The 12,336-nt window shown below is 49.8% G+C and overlaps 3 protein-coding genes across 3 annotated transcripts; 2 read left to right on the top strand and 1 right to left on the bottom strand.

The window, feature by feature from the left end:
- Positions 1–396: 396 nt before the first annotated feature.
- Positions 397–3,336, bottom strand: BROUX77_001401 (uncharacterized protein; the record flags this gene model as incomplete). The annotated part of the gene is made up of 3 exons (XM_073745827.1): positions 397–708; positions 769–3,124; positions 3,200–3,336. 3 exons carry the CDS (start codon positions 3,334–3,336, stop codon positions 397–399), a joined length of 2,805 nt encoding a protein of 934 aa, XP_073609636.1.
- A 4,816-nt stretch (positions 3,337–8,152) lies between these two features.
- Positions 8,153–11,159, top strand: BROUX77_001400 (uncharacterized protein; the record flags this gene model as incomplete). Its single annotated transcript, XM_073745826.1, has 2 exons — positions 8,153–9,091; positions 9,171–11,159. 2 exons carry the CDS (start codon positions 8,153–8,155, stop codon positions 11,157–11,159), a joined length of 2,928 nt encoding a protein of 975 aa, XP_073609635.1.
- A 19-nt stretch (positions 11,160–11,178) lies between these two features.
- Positions 11,179–11,981, top strand: BROUX77_001399 (uncharacterized protein; the record flags this gene model as incomplete). The annotated part of the gene is made up of 3 exons (XM_073745825.1): positions 11,179–11,226; positions 11,409–11,624; positions 11,685–11,981. 3 exons carry the CDS (start codon positions 11,179–11,181, stop codon positions 11,979–11,981), a joined length of 561 nt encoding a protein of 186 aa, XP_073609634.1.
- Positions 11,982–12,336: the final 355 nt, after the last annotated feature.

Below are 12,336 nucleotides of genomic sequence, written 5' to 3'. Positions count from 1 at the left end.
AGGGGGTTGCTATATTTGCGTATTTCATTTTCATTTCATTTCCTTCTCTTTTGTGACCGGCTGTTCCTTTTTTTTTCTTTTTATCTACATCTGTTGCTTCTGGTCATCTTCTTCATCTTCACCCTTCATTTCGGCAGTGTCAGCCCGCTTCCTCGCGGCGTTCATGTGCGCCTTGGCCCAAAAGATGGGCTCTTTTTCTTCGACTTTTTCTTTTTTCCATGGCGGTAAACATCATGCAATCACGAGTATATATCTATACCAGCATACAATCCAATACAACACATACATGCACATGTTCAGTTGTATAGACAAGAGAAAAGAAAAACCGCCCTGTTTGGATATATACCCCCATCGCTAACCTCACTTTCCTCACTGCTCAACACCCAGAAAAGAAAACTACTGCGGGTTCAGCACAATGCCGTCGTACTGGCGACCACGGATGTTCTCCAGTGCTAGGTTAAAGTGCTTGCGCGAGCTCTCAATCTGCGCGCTATCGTGTGCGTTCTGGGCTAGGTTGGAGTGGATCAGCTCAATCAGGCCGTTGAGGTACTTTGTCGTGACCGACTCATTCTGCTGGTCATAATAGTACACGTAGCGGTCCAGAATCTCGACAAACAGCTCGATCGATGTGGCGCTCTCCATGCACGAGTCGGCAACACGCAGCGCGCGCTGGAGACACTCGAGCACACGCTTGCCGTCACGGTAAAGCTGAACGTGGGTTAGCATTGTGTTGGCGGGGCTTGGCTGAGGATCGAGCATGGGACTTACTTGGTCAACAGAGTCTTCGCTCTCGCCCTTCACGGCATTTGGAGTAGCCCACCACAGGTGACTGGCCAGATACACAGCCCGGCACTGGTCGGGCTTGCGCAGTAGCTTGGACCCGTGCTGCGCGCACTTGGTAATCAACGTGTCGTAGTTCTCCCGGCCAAAGTTGCGTGTCGTGTGCAGCGCTGATGCAATTACGGCCACGGCCTGGAACTGCGCCTTGCTGTCTGTGATAGCTTCCTCGTAAACGGTAAAGGCCTGCGCAAAGAACTCGTACGCTACCTCTTGGAACTTATTGCCATCTGCCGTCTGCCCAGCCACGCAGAAGAGGCGCAGTGCCAGCTCGGCAGCGCCAACGCCGTTGACGCGCGTATAAAGTGTGCTGATGGCGCTGTGCATGAACTTGTACAAAGCGTTGCTCTGTGTCTCCCAGTTGTCGGCCAGGTGCTCCTTGGCCTTGAAGCGACGGGACAACTTCATGCAGGCCGTGATTAGTGGAGGTGTGGTTGTGCGTATACGCTCATTGCCCTCACTGTATGCGCGGCGCGTCATCTGCAAGAGGCGGAACTGCGTATCGTTGTCATCGTTGTGTAGCAGGTGCACCATGCGCGCAAGGCAGCCCTGCTCTTCAATAGTCTCGTCGGTTTCCGTGGCTCGTCGTGGCGCAACACCGGCGTAGCCAGCAGTGGCGGCCGAGCCTTCCTTGATTATGACCTTGAGAATCTCCAAGACATTTTCTAGGTCCGACGGTTGGCTAATCCGAGTTTGATTGCGCAGCAGGCTGCGCACAATCTCGCCCGCCAGGGCACGGCGCGTAGCATATCCTTGTGCCTGGCAAAGAGGCACAAATGTGGGCAGTGATAGAGCAGTGAAAACTGAGACATAGCGGTTCAGGGGAGCCTGTAGAAGAGCCAGGAGGCTATGCTGGGCGGCTGCAGAGTGCAGGTCGGCGTGGCTGGCATATTCTTTAACTTTTTGTAGAGCATACTCGAGTATCTGGTCAATGTAGTCCAGACGATCCGAGTAAATGTTGAGGGCCAGGTTGCTCAACGAGACTAATAGCGCAATTGTGTCTTGCACCACGAGATGGTGGACATCAACAAGATTCTTGACCTGTGTGAAGAAGATTTCATACAGATTGACATGGGGTGGAATGCCGCGCTGAAGTTCCTCTTCAGCCGGCGGGGTCTTTGATCTTGTTTCGTCCTTATCCTTGGCCTCAGTTCCCTCTGAAGTGGTGACTGTCTCTCCTTCAGCCGGAGATTCAGTCTCTGCTTGATCATTAGAAGGCGTAGATTCCTCGCCGTTTTCTCCAGACGTCTTTGTAGAAGCCTGTGCAGCTTCCGCTTCATCCTCGGGCTCCTCTTTATATGTGGCCTCATCTTGCGCCGCTTTAGGTGAGGCGGGCTCTTCTGTCGCAAAGAGAGAAGCAACATTGGGCGACGCGGTAATGTTGGTAGGGATGGGAGATACAGGGGCGCTACCTGGCTTTTGAAGGCTAACTGATTCCAGGAGCTTAGCCAACGCTTCTGACTCTTGCTGGGCTCTGTCCACGACTTCTTTGCCAGTCTGCCCCTCTCTCTCTGCATAGTCAGACAACCGGTCCATGATGCCAATGACAATGGCCTTGACATTTACGTGGGGGTTGAGCCGCGATACAGCAGCTAGGAACTGATCAAGAGTGTGCAGGTGGTATTCGTCAGGGAAGACCTGAGTGATGACCTCGAGTAGATACTCCTGGGCAAGGACATCGCGGCACTGCACAACCTGCTCCAGAAGCGGGCTAAGAATGGTGTTTGTGTATGTAGGAAGATCAACCAACTGGCTTAGGCGCACAATGTTGCTGCCTACTAGCAGCTGTAGCTCTTTGCGCTCACGAGAACGCTGTTCGCGTTCCCGCGAGTGACCCTGATGCTGCAAGCGCACCCACAGTTTGTTCATTTCGACAAAGTTTGTGAGCACAAAGTTGATGCTGTCCTGTAAATTGCCCTCGGGGCCGTCGCCATTGCCCGAAGGCAGGCAATCGCGGGCTTGGCCGGACAGATAGTAGCGCAAAAAGAGGCCGCGGATAGGGTGTTGGACGCCCCGCGTCATGTCCATCATGTCCTTCATTAGCTCCTTTACAGGCGCATCCGGCACAGACATGTACGCAGTTCCAACCGTGATCATGAGATACATGCGGGGTACGATATTTCCGGCATACTGCACCAGTTCGTAGAGGTCGGCGAGGTGGTTGACGGGATGGTTTTCGCGGAGGTGTACGGAGAGATATCTGAGAGCATCAAAGACGGCCATGTAAAGTTCGTAATATTGCTTAGGGCCTAGGCTAGACGTCCGCAACTCTGATACAAGGGTGGAGCTGAAGACAGCACACAAGCTAGTTAGCACTATCGCGGCAGAACCAGAGCCAAGGGCCGTAGAGGCATTATCTCACCAGCACTTGAGGGCATCCATCAGCTTGCCGGTCTGGTCAAGACACTTGCGCATGAGATTGGTCTGCTGGCGCACTGCCGTCAGGGCATCGTCCAGAAGCCGAGCCTGGTCCTCTGGCACGGGGGGCGCTGTCGTCATTGCGATTGCGTGGGGCCGATTGAAGCGGGCCGCGTGTTCCTGGGTTCAGAGTCGTCGCTTCCTACGGGTGGCCGATAGGTTGGTGTTGTGATGTGGTGGCTGTGCCGGATTCGAAGCAAAGGCCAAGATGTAGAGTAGAGATGTAGGCGATGGCTAAGTTGTTGAAGGCGGGGAGGGGAGGGGAGGGGAAGCGAGGGCGGTCAATTGATTCAGAGCCTCTAAGAAAAGAAACAGCAGCGAGCGCTGGCTGACTGATTACAAGGAACAAAACAACGCAGCAAGATTGGCCTGGACGCCCAAAGCTAGAGTAGCAGAAACAAAAAATAAGCCTCACGGATTTGGAGGCGGTGATGTCAATGCAAGAAAGCAAATGATGTAAGCAAGGCTGGGCGGCGATGGCCTGATGCAGAGCGAAGGTGGCAGAAAGGCTGGGAAGAAAGCTGGCAAGAGGCATAGCAGCTTGGGAAGCTACCGAGTTGGGGGAGCTTCAGCGAGAGAAAGGGCAGACTCCATGTTGGTGGGATACAGGCAGGAGGGCTGCGCATAACCCTTGAGGTTAGGGTTGATATATGGCACAAAGGGTTTTTGGCCATGGCAGGATTCGAAGCGGCAATTGAACCTGAGATCTGGTACATACATATATAACTACATATGTACATACATGCATCCTCAATGGCACCATTAGTTAGTCACCATGAAGTATTCCCCAGAGTCCCTACTTTCTTAGACTGGAGCACAAAACAGGTTAGCACGACGAAGTTAACCTTTGGTGTAGATTTTAAATATAGCCAGGTCTAGTCAAAGCGCCCCTTGGGCTTCCCACAAGGACCCAACAGGTTGGTCCATTGAAGAGTGTCTTACTTAGGGACCCCCAAGGGGAAACCACAAGGAGGGGGCAGACGCCGTCTATAACCAAGTCGTTTTACTATGAAAAAAATGGAGAACGGTGTCTATGATATCTGTAACCGAGCCTTGTTAAGCCATAGTAGCCAGCGTGCTATAGCCACATAGGCTTCGTGTCTAACGCAAAGAAGACGGCTAGACTCCGTTGGATCTTGAAGATTGTGACTAGGGACCAATTCAAAGCACGCTTGGCTCGTTGTATCACTTATACTTGCACTTGGCTCCATGGTACACATCGACCATTGGAGGATCCTCTCGGCCGTGATTCTCCGAGTAATACAAATGAAAATCTACGTTATTTGGCAGATGGATGTCATCGCTACCCACCCAGATGGGATTATCTAGGGGAACCGAAGTTTATAACTGCTTTGAGTGACACGCCGATCAGCTTAAACCTAGTAGGGATGGACCTCGCAACAGTTGTGAGGAATGGTGCGGCGCCCACGCCGAGAAGCGATTAAAAGCACGGGTCCCTTTTGGGGGATATGATGCTCCGGTCTATCACGCACGAGTTAGTGGGCTAGTCCACGCACACTTGGACAATCATGTTATTTTTGGTACTCAAAGTTGTACCATATAAGTATTAGTTAAAGGCAATTCGTGATCGTATATTAACTGTACTTGGAAGTATGTACATGCATGTGTAGAGCAGCAGGAGTAAGTGGCTAGTTATGGTTAAAATGGCCAGCTATGATAAAATGGGCGCGGTCCGATCCAGAGTTCCGGTAACTAACAAGTAAAACGCTAATCTTCAGGGTGTTGTTAGCCCCCAATCCAGCCAGACTTTTGTCTTCCGCATGTCACACTTTCTAGAAAGGCAAGAAAATCCCTGGTAAGATTGTGACCAGGAGGGTGCCGCTCCATGCAACTATCAATAACTATAGGCTTGACAAGTAACTGTGTAGTTACATACAGAATGTTTCATGTCGTGAGACACGATTTGACGGCTAAGCCATGGCCCTGATATCGGGCTGGACAAATTATCTAGTAAATAACCGGCCAGAATATGATTGGCTGGTACGCTCATGGGATGGCTGGACCCGTCGGACTCGTTGTTTGGTTGATACATTGCTAGTATGGGTAGTTGCCGTGTTGGTGTTAGCAGAGTGCCCAGTTTTTGTGCTACCTCAAGGCCACCATCCATGGCAACTGTTGTATTTGGAAAGGAGTTACTCAAGCGAATGTGGTAACTGCCGCGGTTCAAAAGTTTTGGATTGGAGATGGGCTTGATAATGAGGACGTCGCTTTGATAGTTTTTCTGACGGGGAACACTCTGGGTGTATCCTTGAAGCATAAACCATGTGTGTAACTATGGAGTTCGGTAACTAACTAACTAGTTCATGCTTGCAAACATTGAAAAAGTGGCAGGAAAAGGGGAGCTGCACATACATATGTTCATACACACATATAGCATCAGCATTGTGGAAACTTGCCGTCCACCAAAGATGGAGCTTGGTTCTCCATCACTGGCTCGCTGGTGATGTCGCATGGGTTGGTCGCTATGTATGTACATACGTGATGTCTATAGCTCGAGGTTGGTTGAAGAAGAGTCTCTAAAATGCGGATAACTATGGCAAGTTGGTTAGTTACCGGATGCTTTATGCCCTCCTAGGTGAAGGATTCTCTTCATCTGCGAATACGTGGGCGTCAGTGCGCCGAGGGCTGAGGAGCGCCAAAGCTGAGCCCTCATTCCTGTAAAAAAAAATGAGAGACGACAGTTGACTAGACGGCATTTCCGATCTGCAGCGTTGTGTTTCATGGCAACGGCAGGGTAGGTGAAATAGAGACAACAGCCTTGTTATTTGCCAGTTAGTGCTGTCTTCATTTAAATACGACCGGCAAGTTACGCGTGCCCTGGAGTAGGCATGTCCTGTGTGTGTAGTGTAATATAGTGTACGTATACTTTATATAGGATGCAAATTAAACCCAGAAACAATACTTGAGGATCCAATTCGATCGAGTCAGTTGCATCTGATGACAACGGAGAACAGGGAACAGGCCCGGTGTGGTCCCGCTTTCTTTGTCCCTAGACCAACAAACAAAGACCAGCACAGGGAACCATCCAGTATACACCCAGTTTCTTGCCTGAAGCAAGACTCCAGCAGAAAAGGCCGAGGGCATCCCAGTTGTGCTGAGGCAAGGTCGGCACTGGGCAAGACGGGAGATCACAAATCACAAAGTAGGCTCCTGAAATGAGCCAGAGGGATAGAGTGTGATCAATCGGGAACTGATAATTAAGCGAATTAAACAAAGAAAAGGCGGGTGTCATGCAGGGGTAAGTAAGCCTTTGGCTTAGTTTTCCCAGCTGGCTGGATCTTGTTAGTAGCCCCGTTTTTCAGTAACCATCCTATTTTGCGGGTTGAGGTTGGTGGCAAGCGATCTAGCGACGCAACGATCCAGCATTCTGCTTCAATATTTTCCTGGTCCTCTACATCTGTAAAGTAGAGTCTGGGGGGACCCAGCCGGATGTTGGGAATTCCGGCGCCCAACCCTGGCCATGGGGGGCCATTGGTGTGGTTGTGTGTGGGGGGGTAAGCATGAGTTGGTGTGCCCTTGTGGTTACTTACATAGTAATGTACGTATGTTGTTAGTTATGATTGACTATGTCTGGAAATATTTGTGCTTGTACCTAGAACTAACCACTCTTGTTATCAAAATCCTTTCTATATCAAGAACGGGTAGCTGCAGTAAGTCAGGGGAGACCGAGCCGAGACAATTGCATTTCAATTGCCACTCAAACAAAGGGATGGAGTCGAGCGGGTGGGTTGGCTACCTTGTTTCTTTTTGGCTTCCTTGAGTCGTCGTCTAGAGTAAGGGAGACATCCATCGTAGTGTAATGGAAGTGTTGATTATATGAACACTGACCTTGCACATACCAAGTTGAGACAGTTCTAGCGTGGCCTAGGGCGTACAAGTTTGCACGAGTCTGTAACTAGTGCTTTGCTATAACCACATAGTTACCCGCTTGAGTAATTACACATCGCGCACGTATCCTTCCGTTTCTGTCTCGGCTTCAATGTTCACGAGTGGAGCCATTTCCGCGGCTCTTCTGGCGTTTGCTGCCCGGACTTGGTTTTTAGACGTGGTGATTGCTCGCAGAGGCCGGCCAGGACCCTTCATATCACAGCCAGGACCCTTCCTATCATAGCCAGGTTTTCCAGTTCCTGCTCCTGCTCCTGCTCCTGCTCCTGTTCCTGTTCCTTCCTCCTGCCCGCTGTCTCTTAACTTACAATTCCCTTCCCGGGAATATACTTCCTGCCCGTTCTGCCCTCTGTCCTCCTTCCTGTCCTGGGCTGTTCCTTCCTCTGGGCCTACCCTCTTCTTTTTTATCCCCTGCCGCCCTCCACACCTTCTTCGGCCTGGTGTGGCTTCTTACGTGATCTTTGTGTATCTTTCCCCCTTCAGCCAACTTCTTTCCTTGGCCTCTTAGTGTTGGAGACAGCCAGTCATTTTGCTGCCCCTCACCCAAGCCTTGCCTTCGTTTCTCGTTGCCCTTCTCTTCATTTGCATGGAGCTTCTTCTCGACTACATACCACTCTTGTCCCTCCATAACTGCCGTGTCTTGCCCCAGTTTTCATATGATTTCTTTGACGGCCGTGCTGCCTTTGCCGCTCTGGTCCCATTGTCACATTTTTCCTTGGACTGTCCTCACCCGAGCAGTCCTCAGGTAAAGTCTTCTTGTTGGTCTTGTCTGGACTTCTCTGGTCCCTCGTTTATAAAGCTGCTCCTCTCGGCTCTCCTGGCCGTCTTCACACTCTCTTGTGGCTCTCCTCTTTCATCGTCGTGTCTAGCAATCTGCACTGCTGATCACACAATCTACGCTGCCATCCAGCTGGCCGACCCTTGACGCCAGTTTCAGCCCGGCTCGAGATCTGACATCCGCCACCGCTTGCTATCTTCTCGCCTCCATCCAATGGAGTTCTCCGGTCCGCTTCGCCGGGTCGAGAGCTCCCGGAATGATGCTTCCGGCCAGCTGCCCGTGTTTTCATTCTCGGCCGATGAGACGTTCGTCACTCTTCGATACGTCTATCCATGCCTGGTTTACGCCTACTTTATGCTAAGCATGATTGTCTCCATCTTATTTCTACATAACCTCAGGGCGTCCGTGCTCAAGAAACCTGATTCATTCCGTACACCATGGCTGCTCCGATTCATGCACCTTTCCTCTTGTAGCTATCTTGTCCAACTGCTAGCTATCTTCACTCGTTCGTTTTATGAACGCGAGTGGCTTGGCAGAGAGGATGAGGTTGTCAATGCTGCAGCCTGCATGTTGCTCTATTCTATTCAAAGCATGTGCATCTCGGACAACAGCTTTCCTGTCTGGTATCCCTACTATGGCAGTTGGATCATTGGCGTAGTCTGTGAGCCATGCCTAGTTTTATTGTGGGCTTTCACTACTCGTCCCTTTGACCTAAATTCGTTTTACGATATCCTTGCTCTGGCTCTCTACGGACTGCGTTCACTGTTCTACTTAGCTGCCCTCATTGCCTATGCTGTCAACAAACGTCGCAGTTCCCCAAAAGCTATGCTGGATGAAGAACAACGGCCTCTGCTAGCTAATAGTGAGGCCTGCATCGGTATCGAACAACAACAACCTCTTTTACCCAGGTCCAACCCCAGCAATGTTAGACCAGATGCTGTCTCCTCCCAAGCTTCATCATCTTATGGTTCAACTGCCCAGTCCAATAGTTCCACCGGCTCTCCTGCCGAGTCTCAAAGGAATGGCGACAACGACTCGGACGACGAGTCCGGCTCTGATGACTATGATACCCTGATGAAAAAGAAAGAGCATGAGCTTCAAAAAAAACTGATTGATGAGGGCAATTGGTTTGTTTACTTGAAGCGTTATAGAGTGAGTTCCCCCTTGATGCACGTCTAATCCTTGTGTAAATCGCATCGAGCTAATCCAACCTCTTCTTTTGTCTCACTAGGTTCTTTTACCCTACGTCTGGCCTGCGCGAAACTATAAACTCCAACTTTTTATTGCCCTGATAGGTCTCTGTGTTCTGGCAGACAACGCACTGAATCTTCTTCTTCCCCGCCAGCTCGGACTCATCATGGATTCTTTGACCGGCGTTGTGGACGCTACTGTCTGGTCCCAGTTGGCTGTATTTGCACTCCTACGGGCTCTAGGGTCCGAGTGCGGCATCAGTTTTGTACAGGAATGGCTGCTTTTCCCTATTACCAATTACTCAAAGGAAAACCTGAACCGCGCTGCATTTGATCATGTGTTGGGACTTTCTGCAGACTTCCATGACTCCAAGAGTACTTCAGATACATTCATGGCCATTCGTGGTGGTGAAAAGTTCTCGTCCCTTGTCGAAACAGTCTTGTTTAGCGGTGTTAGCAAGATATTCGACCTATTCATTGCCATAATCTATCTTACTTCAACATTTGGTCCCTATGAAGGTTTGATTACCATCACCACTGGCACCTTGTATTTGTTTCTTTCGGCCAGTCTACTTGTTAAAACTCGCCAGGCTAAACGTCTGTATGTTGATGCTCTCTGCGATGAAACAAAGAACATTTGTGATAGCGTGGAAGGCTGGCCAACTGTTGTTTCATTCAACCAAACCCGCTATGAAAGCAAGCGATACTCGGCTTCTCTTCTGAATCTATTTGAACAGATGAAGGGATACAATTTCCACTGGTTTGGCACTCGAGCCCTCCAGTCTCTCTCTCTTTTAACAGGTCTCTTGGCTGGCTGTTGTTTGGCTGTTGTTCGTATTCAAAACGGTCAGGCCACTCCTGGCCAATTTGCCATGCTGCTAATGTACTGGAATCAGCTTTCTACTCCCTTGATGAATCTGACATACATTGGCAAGCAGATCAGTGGTGTTATGATTGATGCTGAACGTGTCCTAGACCTCCTCAACACCAAGCCTACTGTGGTAAGTCAGCCTGGCGCATGTCCCTTGCGTCTCACACGAGGAGATGTTGAGTTCAACGGCATTCAATTTGGCTACACGGAAAAGAAGGACGCGATTGATGGGCTTTCATTCTTTGTCCACGGCGGCCAAACAGTTGCGTTTGTAGGCGCTTCAGGCGCTGGAAAGTCCACCATTCTGAAGCTGATGTCCCGCCTTTATGATCCCAGGACTGGATCCATATTAATTGACAACCAGAATATCAGAGATGTGGACATCTACAGCCTTCGTGACCGCATTGGCCATGTTCCACAGACCCCTGTCCTCTTCAACGACACCATCTTGAACAACATCAGGTATGCCCGCATGTCGGCTTCGGACGATGAAGTTCATGAAGCCTGCAAGGCTGCCTGTATTCATGAACAAATTCTCGGGTTTGCCCATGGATATGAAACTAAAGTTGGCGAGCGAGGTGTTAAGCTTTCCGGTGGTGAACTTCAGCGCATAGCCATTGCCAGAGCCATTCTAAAGCGCCCTGATATTGTTCTGCTTGACGAGGCCACAAGCGCTGTTGACACAGACACTGAACAGAAGATCCAAATGTCGTTGAAGAATCTTACTGAGAATCGGACAACGTTCATTGTAGCGCATCGTCTATCTACCATTATGAACGCTGATCGGATCATTGTCATTGGTGATGGCAAAATTCTGGAGATGGGCGACCATGAAAGTCTTCTCAAGGTTCGTGGCAAATATCACAACCTCTGGTCCAAACAAGTCTTTTTTAAAACGAAGAAAAAAGAAAACACTGAAGAAAGTGAAGACAGCCATATCTTGGTCGATGATGCTTCCGTGCAACGCACCAACTTGGAGCATTCCCAACCTGCCAGCTCAATGGCCACGCCGGCAATCAACCCCGAGGACGACACTCTCCACAGTACAGATGAAGGAAAGGGTGTTATTTCGACAGCCACAAGCATTTCCACCAGCACCGGTATTATGAATATAAAAGCCAGCATGGCTACCCCAGTGCAGCGGTTGTCCTCGCCTTAGGAGTCGAATCTCAATCCGCATGCACCATCTTTTCTCCCTCGAAGTCTACCACCAAGCCCCGTCGCTGGTAATAAAACCCCCGGACTATCACCATTGCCCACACATTTCCCCGTCGCTCTGATTTCTGTACAATCTCTCTATGATGGCCAATTTGTAGGCATCAATTCCAGTCCAAAATTTCGGTTTCCAAGTCCGAATAGTCAGTCGTTGACACCAAGGCTTTCAAAACAAGAAAACCAAGGGGCCTAGGGTGCCCGGTATCAAGGCCGCGAGTTTTCTACGCAAAACAGCCAGGAGGAAGGCATAAGAAGTGGCAGCAGCAGCGAGCTGCTGATATCGAACAAGCCCACGTTTTACCGGCCTCGTTATGTTCCGTTTGTCAACTCCAAGAGCGACCCAATCCGAAGAGCCAGTACTCTGAGCTCAATTCCGGAGTCGCAAGAGGAAACTGACGATTATGACGAGGTAAGCTTTCATTCATGAGTCCCATCTAGAAGAAATGCTTGAGCTAACTATGGTGTATAGGCAACGAGCGAGAATGAGAGCCAAGATCCAGAAATTGTCGGCAACATGCCGAAAAACAGATACATCAACCAGGAACAGGACGATGGCAGTAATGACAAAGGCGAGAGTTCCAGAAACACTCGCCACCCTCTTTTCGATACCCAGCTCAGGACAACCAAATGGCAGGAGGATTATTTCAAGGCTAACAGCCAAAAAATACACCTCCCCGAGCATGAACGGGGGCTGTCGTACTGGGGTCGTCTCTTCCGCCAAAATGCCGACCAAGCAAGGCGGAGAAATGAAACCCGGCTGCAGTAAGGGCATTCTCTTTTCTTTACATTCATACCTGTGTTGAAAGGCAAGCTGGTCCTCCTTGTTGTTCTCTGGGTGTAGACAATCCCATCATTTAATGAGATGGAAACATACTCATGTTTCCGGTCGAGAAAGGCAGGTCAGGTTGGGGCTAGTCGTGAAGTTGATAATGGGGTCCAATGGTTTTTCTCTTGGGAGGATTCTCTTGTTTCTTTAGGTCATGTGTTGTTTCATTCTTTTTAGTATTTCACTGAAAAACAACAGAATTATTTACACTCGTACAAAAAAAAATGCCGCTGAAGGTGCGGGAGAGATAAAAAAGCGTGACATAAACGAAATGTTGAGATCATTAGAAACATGA

This window comes from Berkeleyomyces rouxiae, assembly GCF_048999995.1.
Source record: "Berkeleyomyces rouxiae strain 22BRR77 chromosome Unknown BrBRR77_ptg000001l, whole genome shotgun sequence".
In the NCBI taxonomy this organism is placed as follows: Eukaryota; Fungi; Ascomycota; class Sordariomycetes; order Microascales; family Ceratocystidaceae; genus Berkeleyomyces; species Berkeleyomyces rouxiae.
This window is presented reverse-complemented; position numbering and strand designations above follow the sequence as displayed.